General features: G+C 40.3%; 1 protein-coding gene across 2 annotated transcripts in view; it reads left to right on the top strand.

The window, feature by feature from the left end:
* Nucleotides 1-12,765, top strand: part of LOC135549064 (KH domain-containing, RNA-binding, signal transduction-associated protein 3-like) — a 223,980-nt gene that overhangs the window by 189,146 nt on the left and 22,069 nt on the right. For both annotated transcript variants that reach the window (XM_064979131.1, XM_064979130.1), the window contains exon 7: nucleotides 4,918-5,000. In XM_064979131.1, coding sequence (XP_064835203.1) covers nucleotides 4,918-5,000 — 83 coding nt within the window. The remainder of the gene's footprint in view (nucleotides 1-4,917; nucleotides 5,001-12,765) is intronic.

Below are 12,765 nucleotides of genomic sequence, written 5' to 3'. Positions count from 1 at the left end.
TAAAATAAACAGACATTGAATATCCGTTTGAGAATAGTGAAGTGATTAATTACACTTTGGATGATGTATCAATACACCCAGTCACTGCAAAGATGAAGGCGTCCTTCCTAGCTCAGTTGCCAGAGAGGAAGGAAACCGCTCATGAATTTCACAATGCAGCAAACACAGTTACATAGTTTAATGGCTGTGATAGTTGAAAACTGAGGATGGATCAACAACACAACATCGTAGTTACACCACAATATTAACCTGATTCACAAAGTGTAAATAAGGAAGCCTGTATAGAATAAATATATTCCAAAACATGCATCCTGTTGGCAACAAGGTATTAAAGTAATACTGCAAAAATGTGGTAAAGCAATTCACTTTTTGTCTTGAGTACAAAGTGTTATGTTTGGGGCAAATGCAATACAATAACTTTCTGAGTACCACTCTCCATATTTTCAAGCATAGTTGTGGCAGCATCATGTTATAGGTATGCAGGTATGCCGAACAAATGAATATGATGGTAAACCCCAGGGGGTTCTTTCAGAACAGGGCAGAATGCTTCAGGAAACAGTGCTTCGACATGTGAAGAGTACTTCTGCTAGCAGGGCATGGTTGTCCTTTTATAACAGGTGATGATCAGCAGAAATAAGGGACTATTAACTAACTCTCATAGTAGTAGATGTGAGTTTCTCTTTCAAACAATCCCCTGGCCTTGTACACAGCAAATAGCTAACATTCGCCAAAGCAAACCATCTACTGATAGTGCAACCCTAGTAACAGTACAGATGAAGAAGAAAAATGATCAGGCCTACTGTACATCTTACTGTAGAAATGATTGTTGAAAACTAGTCTAGGTTGGAACTGTTGCTGTGAAAATACAATTGTTATTCTGAACTGGAATAAACTGATTGGAGCAAGATGCCTTTTGAGGCAAACACATTCACACAGTTCTGGGTTGTTCATCTACAGCAGGAAGCGGTCTCCTGCCTGACTGAGAAAGCAGATGATGTTCTGGTCCAGCTTGGCACCACATACCTATGCGAGTCAGGGTTCTCAACTCTGACAAAAAAACAGGTACAGAAACAATTTGAAGGATGAGCACGACCTCAGTGTTGTACTGTCAAAAACAGAGCCCAGAATAGACCTGCTCATTAGGACTGCTGTATGTTTTCTGGTCTACATCAATCAGTTTATTCCAGTTCAGACTACAACATATGTATTGCATTTTAACAGCAACAGCTCCAACCTAAACTTTCTTTCAACAATAATTTCTACAGTAAGATGTACAACAGCCCTGATCATTTTTCATCTGTACTGTTACTTAGGGTTGCACTATCAAAAAGCCTGTGTGTGTTCTGTTATACATCTGTGTGACGTGATCAATCCATTTATTCCAGTTCAGAATTAAAATTATGTATTATATTGGAACAACAACAGCTCCAACCTATACAGATATGTAAGAGTGTTTTTAATGGGGTAAATAACATTCATAGATATTTATATGGATATTTAATTTCATTGTTATTTGTTTTTGTCTATATTGCATTTTTTTAGGCATACGGGCAATGAAATGTACCAATATTTTTATTTTTTTAAATTTACCCCCTTTTCATGGTATCCAATTGTTAGTAGTTGCTATCTTGTCTCATCGCTACAACTCCCGTACGGGCTTGGGAGAGACGAAGGTCGAAAGCCATGTGTCCTCCGAAACACAACCCAACCGAGCCGCACTGCTTCTTAACACAGCGCGCATCCAACCTGGAAGCCAGCCGCACCAATGTGTTGGAGGAAACACCGTGCACCTGGCGACCTGGTTAGCGTGCACTGCCCCCATGCCCGCCACAGGAGTCGCTAGTACGCGATGAGACAAGGATATCCCTATAGAACTAAAACACTCCCTAACCCAGACGACGTTAGGCCAATTGTGCGTTGCCCCGCGGACCCCCCGGTGGCGGCCGGCTGTGACAGAGCGCGAACCCAGAATCTCTGGTGGCACAGCTAGCACTGCGATGCAGTGCCCTAGACCACTGCGCCACCCGGGAGGCCCAAATGTAACAATATTTATGCATAGTTGCATATTTTCCTAAGCTTGGGTCCCAGGAAAACACAGAATTTCTCATTTGGGTCCCAGGCTGAAAAAGTTTACGAACCCCTGGCTTAGAGAAAGAGATTTTGTTTAAACAAGTCATATTTTTTTCTGTCAAAAAGGTATGGAAGAAATGATTGACACCCCATGAGATTCTTATAAATAAAGTTGTCAAAAGTTTAATATTTGGTCCCATATTCCTAGCACCTGATGACTACATCAAGCGTGTGACTAGAATTTTTTTCGATGCATCTACAGTTCATTTTGATTGTGTTTCAGAGTATTTTGTGGCAAATAATGTATTGTGTAATTTTGTAGTCACTTTCATTATAAAATAATAATATATGTCCCTAAACACTTCTACATTATTGTGGATGCTACAATGATTACAGATAATCCTGAATGAATTGTGAATGATGATGAGTTAGAAAGTTACAGAGGGTCAAAGATCATACCCCCAAGACATGCAAACCTCCCCTGTTATCGGTAATGGTGAGAGATTAGCATGTCTTGGGGTATGATCATTGGGGTACCCTCTTTGACTTTCTCACTCATGCATTTATTCAATCATTTTGATCTCTACATTTTGACTACATTTTTGTCACGTAAAAAAATCTCTCTAAGCAATTGTATTAGTTTAAAATTATATACAGTAATTTTCATACAATATAGCTCAGTATTTTAATGAATTATACAAATTTAATAAAATGCAAATAAACAATAAATATTTGTCTCTCTGAAATGAAACCATCAAATGACAGATTTTGTAAAAAAATTCTGTCATTGAACAACCTCATGCCACGATTAGATAATGAAAAAAATATATATCTTTCACAATTTCTTTAAACAATAAAATATAATTTATAAACATTTCTAAAAATGGATATATAGCATTTTGGAATGAAACTCTCAAATATGATTCATATGATATATTATATACAGTGCCAGACAAAAGTTTGGACACAGCTACTCATTCAAGGGTTTTTCTTTATTTGTACTATTTTATTATTTATGCCAAGAGTGTGCAAAGCTGTCATCAAGACAAAGGGTGGCTACTTTGAAGAATCACAAATATAAAATAGATGTAGCTTGTTTAACACTTTTTTGGTTACTACATGATTCCATATGTGTTATTTCATAGTTGTGTTGTCTTCAATATTATTCTACAATGTAGAAAATAGTAAAAATAAAGAAAAACCCTTTTAATGAGTAGGCACTGTATGTCCAAACTTTTGACTGGTCCTATAGGTATTTAGCATATTGACGTGCCAGCCAAACATTGTATCATGACCTTACAGTCCATAATACATAATCCACCAACAAAGCGGAATGGCAGTTGAAAGTTGATGATCAGATTTACACACCATGATCTAACATGGTTATATTAATGTTGTTACTGTGGTGATTAGAAAACCAGAGGCCAGGGAACTCTATTTGTAACAGTGTGCCTCCCAATTGGCATCCTATATAGTGCACTACTTAGGAAGGAATAGTGCGCCACTTAGGATGCATGCAGATTTACACAACCACAGCACCAGCCCAACTTTGATGAACTTCATTTTCCCCCGTCATACACAGTTAGTTTGTTAGCTTCCTCAGGATTAAAGATAAAAGAGTGGATCCAAATGGTGGCGTCTGGCAGAGGCATGTTTCTAATCAGGCATTAGAGGCCTCCATAATAACACGGAGATGAGTATGTTGTCTCTCTCTCACTGTAATTCTCACAGTTTGTGCATGCAAATCACCCAGATGGAATTAGTGGTGGAGTGTTGGGGGTGAGGGGGATGAGGGATGTGTCACGAGGGGTCGACATCTTTGTGGAACATAATTCCCATTTATCCTAAATTAGGACGGGTGCGGCTCTGCGCCCCTTTGATGTTCGGGGTTAGGGGACTGGGGGGGGTGGGCGGTGGGGAAGAGGGGGAGGAGTGGGGAGGAGAGGGTGGGGAGGAGAGGGGATATTGCTGGAGCTCAGGCAGATGTTTCAAGCTCCTCTTCAGAGATGGTGATGAAATGGACTCGGGGCATGAGGAGATACATCTGGCTGTTGCACACGCACACACACACGCACGCACACACACACGCACGCACACACGCATGCACACACACAGTACCAGTCAAAATTGGTTTAACACTTTTTTTGGTTACTACATGATTCCATATGTGTTGTTTTATAGTTTGTTTGTCTTCACTATTATTCTACAATGTAGAAAATAGTACAAATAAAGAAAAGCCCTGGAATGAGTACCTGCGTCTAAACTTTAGACTGGTACTGTATGTGGCGCAATGGTACACAACCTATTCTTCTAATATACTCCCAATCGAGAAATAATGTGTGCATTTAAGATATATTTTTTCGAGGTCAGAGTAGTTGGAAGACAGTAGACATGTGTGAGATGGTGTCTTCAGATACATGACAGTTAACGTATGCATAAAATAAACACTTACAAATTGAAATCATTAGATTTTCTGAATGCATTTTGGATCATCTGTGTTGATCTTTAAGTGATTACAGCAGCATCCAATTGTCGGTGATGATCAGTTGGGGAACAATTCACATTTAGGGATCAGAAGTATTGCTTTTGACGCACTTCCAGGAATTAACAGAGGTACAATAAAGGAATTAGCAGAGGTGTAAAAAAAAAAGAGTTGATGAATAGTCTAGTTCTAAAGGAGACAACTATAGATAGAAACAAACTATGTTATGACCAACTGACATGGGTGGACTTAGTGACCTGGACTGACCAGTCCCATGGCAGAGCGCAGAAAAAAACGTTGTGGTGATGTTTTATAAATGTTTCTAAATGATCTTTATGTATTTTATCCTCTCTTTCTATCTCCAGGAATATGATGATGGATACGGGACAGCTTACGATGACCAGGGTTATGACTCCTACGACAACAGTTACAGCAATCAAGGACAGAAGTAAGAGTCCATTTCCTGTTTCTCAGGTGTTCTTATCCTCACCCCTGTTTTAACAAGACAATACTGTAGTGTCTATTATTGGTGTTTATTAGTTAAATAGGGGGGAAACGGATGCTTGAGTGGGCAAATCAATTGGACCCTATTAGGATTTTGTCTGAATCAAAAATACATGAAGGTTGTCCGAGATTGTTGGCAGGATGTTGCATCAATGCTTTACATCAGTTTAGCATGTTAGCATGCTATTTCTCCATTAGCAGCATGTGAACAAGAGGTCTTCGTGAATCTACCCGAACCCGGTAACCCGAGGTCCGACCCGATCTGTGTGAAAATATGTGAAATACCAACCGGATCTGAAATTATATTTGAAGAGTTAGTTCCTAAACAACAGAAACACACAGTTCCATTTGATTATCTTACAATATTGTCAAGGGGTCCCATTTCCTCAAACCAAATGTGTCACTATCATTTTGTGACAAAACGACATATTCACTTCATGAATACCAGCCACTGTGCACTTCACGTGAAATAAGCTATAGGCCTACTTGTTATGGAAGAGGAGGAGGACACAGTGGATAATGATAGCCAAGGCTGTATAAAGTGCAAGAAATATATAAACAGGGAAATTGTCTGTAATCGCCTCATTTATGCACATTGTGGATACAGGGGGGAAAAGGTTGCCCATAATATCAATATCTGAGCTACTTAATTTAATTGTTTAATTGATTAAATTTACTTGTTTATTCAGGCTTTTTTTCATTTATTAGGCTTGGCCTATTTAGTATGTTATTTAGCTATTTTATCATTATTTTTTTATATTTAAAATAACAGTTTGTTAATTAATGTCGAATGTGCGATATAAGAAAGGTGACCCATTCATGCGCTAGTTTCCTGGCTTTCATTCAAAAATAATTACTACTACTGCAGAGTTGCCAACACATTCCTCTGGTCATCTTTAAAATATAGCATTTTTGACCATTTAATCTGCTCATGCAGTGTGTGAATGTGTGTTTTCATTAGACTGATAGCAATAGGCTTATCTGCAGGAAATGATGTAGCCGAATGTTGAAAGGCTGCCGATGTATACATTGTGTAAGGCATGGATAGGTATAAGAAATATCAGGACAACTCCACTCTTCACAGAGTGGCATGGACGACTTTTCTATCAAACCGGCATCCAAACCAATCTCAGGCTGTGTAGGCTAATTCTGTAGGCTTGAATGAAATCTGTATTTCATTTAGAGAAAAAAATAATTAAAAATTAATTACACCTGAGTTATAGAAATAGCCACTAAAATGTGTCTAACACTGTCTAACACACAGCACTCTCTGACTACTTAGCGTCCTAAAATCACCATATAAAAATCCTCTATACTCAAAAACGTGGTCAACAGAAACCAAATTAACCTACACCTACATATCCCAATTGTTGGAAATGACATGGGAATGCAAATGGGAGACTCCATCCTTTCCTAGTTTATTCAAAATTTATTTTTAATTCGAAGCTTGTTGGTCAAGCTTGCTATAGCCTACCTTTAGTCTAAATCAATGTTTATCAAAACAGTTAAGTAAGCTAGATTGTAATTTTATTTAATTTTTTATTATATTTTACCTGTATTTTACTAGACAAGTCAGTTAAGAACAAATTCTTATTTTCAATGACGGTCTAGGAACAGTGGGTTAACTGCCTTGTTCAGGGGCAGAACGACAGATTTGTACCTTGTCAGCTCGGAGATTCAGTAAAATAATTTGTTACTCTCAGGCTGGCACGTGATGATCATCACAAAAAAAATCCTCCTACTCAAATATTTAGTCAACAGAAATAAGGAAAACATTTCTGAAAACCTCCTAATGTTCGCCATCTAACTATAGGGATGTAATTATGAAAATACTAAGCTGTAGTCCACAGATAAATTATTTTAGATACAACGAAAATGCACGTTAAAGTTCAGCAGACAAGTATGTCGATAATGCTTCATTTTGGGCAATCAAGCAAAATCTTTTTTCTTTCAGATCCATTGGGTCAGATACAGACCTGACCCAGTTTGAATCCGATTCTCTCTCAACTCTGACATGTTTTGGGACGAGTCTGGTCCACCTCGGATCCAAATCGGATCAAATAAAAACAGTATATATTTTTTAAAGTCTGGATCCGGTCAGGGTCGGGTAGGAATTTCACATATCCAATTCGGATCGGATCTCAATTTCGGGACCCGAGAAGACCTTTAATGTGAACCATGTCAGATTAGCATGTTAGCACGCTAGTTATTCATTAGCCTGTGTAGCGAGAGTGAGACATACAGGTGTGAATGGTGACAGTAGCTGGTTAACAATCAGAAACATGAAATGGACTCGGGGCTTGAGGAGACACACACACACACACACACACACACACACACACACACACACACACACAGTGCTGCGTGGAGCAGTGGTGCATCCATCTCCTATGTTCACAATTGAGAAATAATGTCATTTCAGTACAGTAAATATTTTCGGTTTTCGAATCGTTTGAAAGACCGTAGAAATATCTATGTGTGGGGGTGGTGTCTTTAGATCCATTACTGTTACCTTATGCATAAAATAAACATTTCTGCATGAAACAGTTAGATTTGTAAGGACAGACTAATACATAAATGTGTGTTGGAGCATCTGTGCTATCTTTAATTGATTACAGCAGCATCCAGCTGTTCGGTTGGGGGAAAAATTTAGGGATCAGAAGAATTGCTTTTGACATACGTTCAAAAATGTACGGCGATACAGCAATATGTCATAGAAAAAAACTGGTTCATGAATATTTGAGTTCTGAAGGAGAAAGAGACAGTTCTGAATTATGAATAGATAAACATTCACTACGTCATGATGAACTGAAATGGAATGACCTCTAATAGATTGAACTCTAATGGAACATACGGAGGGGCGATCAGAGAGGCCAGGCATGCACAGGGCATGTCTTAGTGCCAACATAGAAGACAGCGTTTGGGGGCTCAGAATGAAATTGAGGTCAAACAAACTACTGTATCTTCTCATTCTGATGTCCTGTCAAAAGCATTTTAACCATAATGCCATAGCTTGACTAATACTAGTGGATCCCTTGTGCTAATATTTTTTTTGCCTATTTTCCATGTCAGCCATTGTTGCCTCATGAACCCTAAATGGCTGTTTGGTTGTTTGGCTCTAGACAACAGCAACAGAAGACCCTGCAGCTACATTGCTGTTTGGTGTCCTATAGCTCTATGCAATAGAAACCATCGGTTGGAACCGGTTCAGGGAACAGAACCAAAATTTTTTGAAGAACAGAATCAGAACCGGGAAAAAAAGTGAACGTTTATGTCCTGTCTAGGGTTTTTGTATGTTTATGGGGGTTTTTCCAGTCTAGGTGTTTTTATGTCTATGTTTGCCTAGATTGCTTCTCAATCAGAGGCAGCTGTTTATCGTTGTCTCTGATTGTGGACCATATTTAGGTAGCCATATGCCTGGGATAGTTTGTGGGTTATTGTCTATGTATAGTTGCTTGTTTCAGCACTCGTGTTATACAGCGTCACGTTTGTTTTGGTTAGTTTGTTTAAGTGTTCTTCCTTTAATAAAGAGGAATGTATTCTCATCACGCTGCGCCTTGGTCTCCTCGTTACAACGAACGTGACAACTACAAAAAGATAAAACATCTTTTTATTTTAGTTCTGGTGACGCTCTGCACACACAAGCTTGTTAGCTAGTTAGCTAGCTCTGGTGCAACGTTAAGCCAACCCTCTGAAGTTCAAAGACATTAAAATCGCCTCTTCTCTGTACGAATAATTCTGTGGGCCTAATTAAGATAATAAGATGCCCAGTGCTTCAATGTCAAGCCTTCTCCTTCTCCCTCTCTCGATCTCTCCCAACCAGAATCATTTCTGTCATATCTCGCACCCTACACTTGCCTGTCCAATACATGTAAACATCCATAGCCTGCTCCATAGCAAGCTGTTCTATCTGATTGGTGACATAATCTAATGTTTCGCTAAATGTACAAAACATTTTTTTTTAAAGAGGAACAGAAAGGAACTATATAAACCGTTAGTTTTTTGGGGTTGAAACGGTTCAGAACTTTATTTTGCTGGTTGTAACAGTGGAAGGGAACAAAACAAATAATGGTTCTGTTCAGAACGAAACGCTTGGGAAATAATTTAGGTTCCCACCCCTGATAGAAAAAGAAGACCCTACAACTAAATGTACAGAATTGATTTTCTCATATCAAGGGAGCGATCGTGATTACTTTCACCATGTCACTTAAGGTCAAAGGACACTCTTTTATCGGTCCTGCATCTGGGATGCGTCCCAATTGGCACCATATTCCACATATAGCACACAACTTTTGACTCTCTCTGGTCAAAAGTAGCACACTAAATTTAGAATTGGGCACTATTTGGAACGCATCCCTACTGCTGTCACACCATCTTCCCACCTCTCCTCTATTCTGTATTTTCTGCGTGCATGGGCAGTTTCAAAGAGGGCCTGATTGTTGCTGCACTTAAGATGTCAAAAATTGCATTAGAGGCAGCTATGTGTGGTGGGGGGGGGGGAGAGAAAGAAAAAATAACATATTAGACTGTCCCCTGCTTTGTGAGGAGGCATGGTTGATGTTTTCTTTTGTGTCGGTGTCAGGATATATGTCGCCCAGGCCAGGCGGCATCCATCTCTCACACACTCTCTGTTAGGGACAAAGTATCTGCTTCTCTCTCTCCCCCTTTCTCTCTCTCACCCCTCTATGCAGTTCCTCAGAGACTGAGGGGTACATATTAAAGCCTGCCTGCCTCTTAGAACCCTGGTGTCTATTTGCAGCCATTTGTTTTAAAAGGAGCCTGGTGAATAATCACAGAGGCTTAAGGCAGAAGGAAAAATGGAGTCCATCATGTAGAGGCTGGGTGGATTATGTGTGTGTGTATATTCTGCCCAGAGGCCTGATGCTAGACTCAAAGAGATTCTGAGATCTGTTCTCTGGCTAGAGATGGTTGTGAGTCCCAAATGGCACCATATTCCTTTTATAGTGCACTACTTTTGACCAGGGTCCATAGGGCTCTTGTCAAAAGTAGTGCATAACAAAAGTAGTACACTATATGGAATAGGGTGCCGTTTTAGATGCACCCATGGGCTGACTAATGGGCCTCCATACTTTACATCATCTTCCTCCTGAGGCACACTATTCTGTTTATTTACATATTTTTGTTGACTTATTTCTTTATACGTCTCAGAACTGGCTCGAAAGTATTTATTTTTATTTTGAGCTTTGATTGTTTATCATGTACACGATACAAGCAAAGATCTCTTGCAATTTCTTAGAACACTGCAACCAGTCTGCTCTAAATACACTCAGGATGACTTTTGACTCTCAGTGGGTATTTATGAATATCTACAGTACAGTACCCTCCTTGCTTTCTGAACACACTAGTCATCTTTTTAGTTCCTCATAAACCAATGCATTATTATTTTTCATAAAAAGTTAACCCTATTTCATAGGACAGTTGATTGTTAAGAGATATTGTTAACCAGACGAGACCCTTTGATTTCTCCTTTCATCTGTAGAGTAAAAGCATCATAGACGCTAGCAGCCCTTAACAATGCATGGGGATGATACCCTGTAGCATAGCGCAAAGACATCAAGGTACTGTATACACTGAGTACACCAAACATTAAGAAGACCTTCCTAATATTGAGATGCACCCCCTCCCCCGTTTGTCCCCAGAACCACCACAATTGTGGAAAAAACAACTGTAGCAGCGTTGCAGTTCTTGACACAAACCGGTGCGCCTGGCACCTACTACCATACCCCGTTCAAAGGCACCTAAATATTTTGTCTTGCCCATTCACCCTCTGAATGGCACACATACACAATCCCTGCCTCAAGTGTCTGAAGGCTTAAAAATACTTATTTAACCTGACTCCTCCCCTTCATCTACACTGATTGAAGTGGATTTAACAAGTGCCATCAATAAGGGATCATAGCTTTCACCTGGATTCACCTGGTCAGTCTATGTCATGGAAAGAGCAGGTGCTCCTAATGTTTTGTACAGTCAGTGTATGTACATATGCATATTTTAATATACTATAACATAGTTATCCTACTACATCTAACAGCAGGCAATTAAATTGAAAGGACATCTGAACATGAACCATTTTCGCACAGACTTGTTTTCTAAAGCATTAATTTCCCACACTACAGAAGCCAGCGTGTTTAGTTCAACCAACACTGCAGTGCATAGTGCATACGGTACAGCAAATTTCCTTTTTAAGGTCATACAATTTAGATCTGTTGATGAACAAAAGGTGCAGCCCTGTTTTAGCCCGGAGCCCAAACTCAGCCTGAGCAGGTCAGAGCGGTAGCAGGGCTGGAGCAGGGAAGGGCCCAGGGGAGTGTTAGACTGGATCCATGGACAAGACGTCTCCCTAACAATGTCTCACAGAGCCTGAGGAGCTCACAGCACAGCCACAATGTTAGATCCCTGGCTGGGTGGCAGGAAGGCGGGCAGGCAGGACTTCACTCGCTGCAGGATAACAAGCAGAGATTTTTTACGACCATTGGTTTCTCCAGTGTCTCCAGTATATCAGCCCCATGCCTGGTGGGAAACTGGACAGCCATTCTGGAGAGTTTGTTTTGGGAATTTGTGACATGTACAGTATGTCTATTATACAGTAGAGATGATTGAGATGGACATATTATTCCTACTAAATACAAGACATGCAACCTGTTTTGAAATCGTTATTGCTGATAATAGCCTAAACATTAAAAAAAAAATCATATTTAGTCACCATGAATGTAGTAGATTCACGTTCAAAGGAAAAAATGAACAGTTCACAACCTTGAAACATGAGACTGTTAGCGGTTCTTCTCAGCTTGGAGACATTTGCATATTTCAGAAGACAGGGAAAGCCTTCGGGAACATTTTGGAACGCCAGATCAGCATGACATCCATGGCAGCTTCAGGTTCAGCACAAGAGCAGTCAATCTGTATGAGCGCCATCATAGCCTCTTTCTACAGCATTTAATACACTAACCCAAATCAAATAATCAAATCAAGCTTTATTTATGCAGCACATTTCAGACATGGAATGGAACGCAATAATAAAAAACTATGAAAATAAAAGCTGAAATATTTACTGCACAACAAACATAAGATAGAAAATAAAATAATGACAACATGGAATGACTTAAAAGCACCCTAAGGAAAAGCAAAGCTTAAAAATATGTGTTTTAAAACAACTTTTAAATATGTCCACAGTTTTGGCCCTCCCTCAGGTTCCCTGGCAGGCTATTCCAAAGGCTGATGGCATAATAACTAAAGGCTGTCTCTCCATGCCTCTTGGTCCTAGGCTTTGGGGTAGTTAAAAGGCCAGGGCCAGAGGTCCTGAGGGACCTACTGTGTACATAACTTGAAAGCATGTCTGATATGGGTGGACAATCGTTGATCGACCGAACACAACCTAATTATTAAAACACTGGCAAAGGGCTAAATCTGTGGCGAGTTAACTGAAGGTAGGTAGGTAGGTAGGTAGGTAGTGGGCGGGCAGGCAGGCAGGTAGGTAGTGGGTGGGTGGGCGGGCGGGCGTGTAGGTAGGTGGTGGGTGGGTGGGCGGGCGGGCGGGCAGGCAGGCAGGCAGGCAGGTAGGTAGGGGGTGGGTGGGTGGGTGGGTGGGTGGGCGGGCGGGCGGGCGGGCGGGCGGGCGGGGGCGGGCGGGCGGGCAGGTAGGTAGGTAGGTAGGTAGGTAGGTAGGTAGGTAGGTAGGTAGGTAGGTG

Source organism: Oncorhynchus masou, chromosome 12 (assembly GCF_036934945.1).
Source record: "Oncorhynchus masou masou isolate Uvic2021 chromosome 12, UVic_Omas_1.1, whole genome shotgun sequence".
Taxonomy (NCBI): domain Eukaryota; kingdom Metazoa; phylum Chordata; class Actinopteri; order Salmoniformes; family Salmonidae; genus Oncorhynchus; species Oncorhynchus masou.
This window is presented reverse-complemented; position numbering and strand designations above follow the sequence as displayed.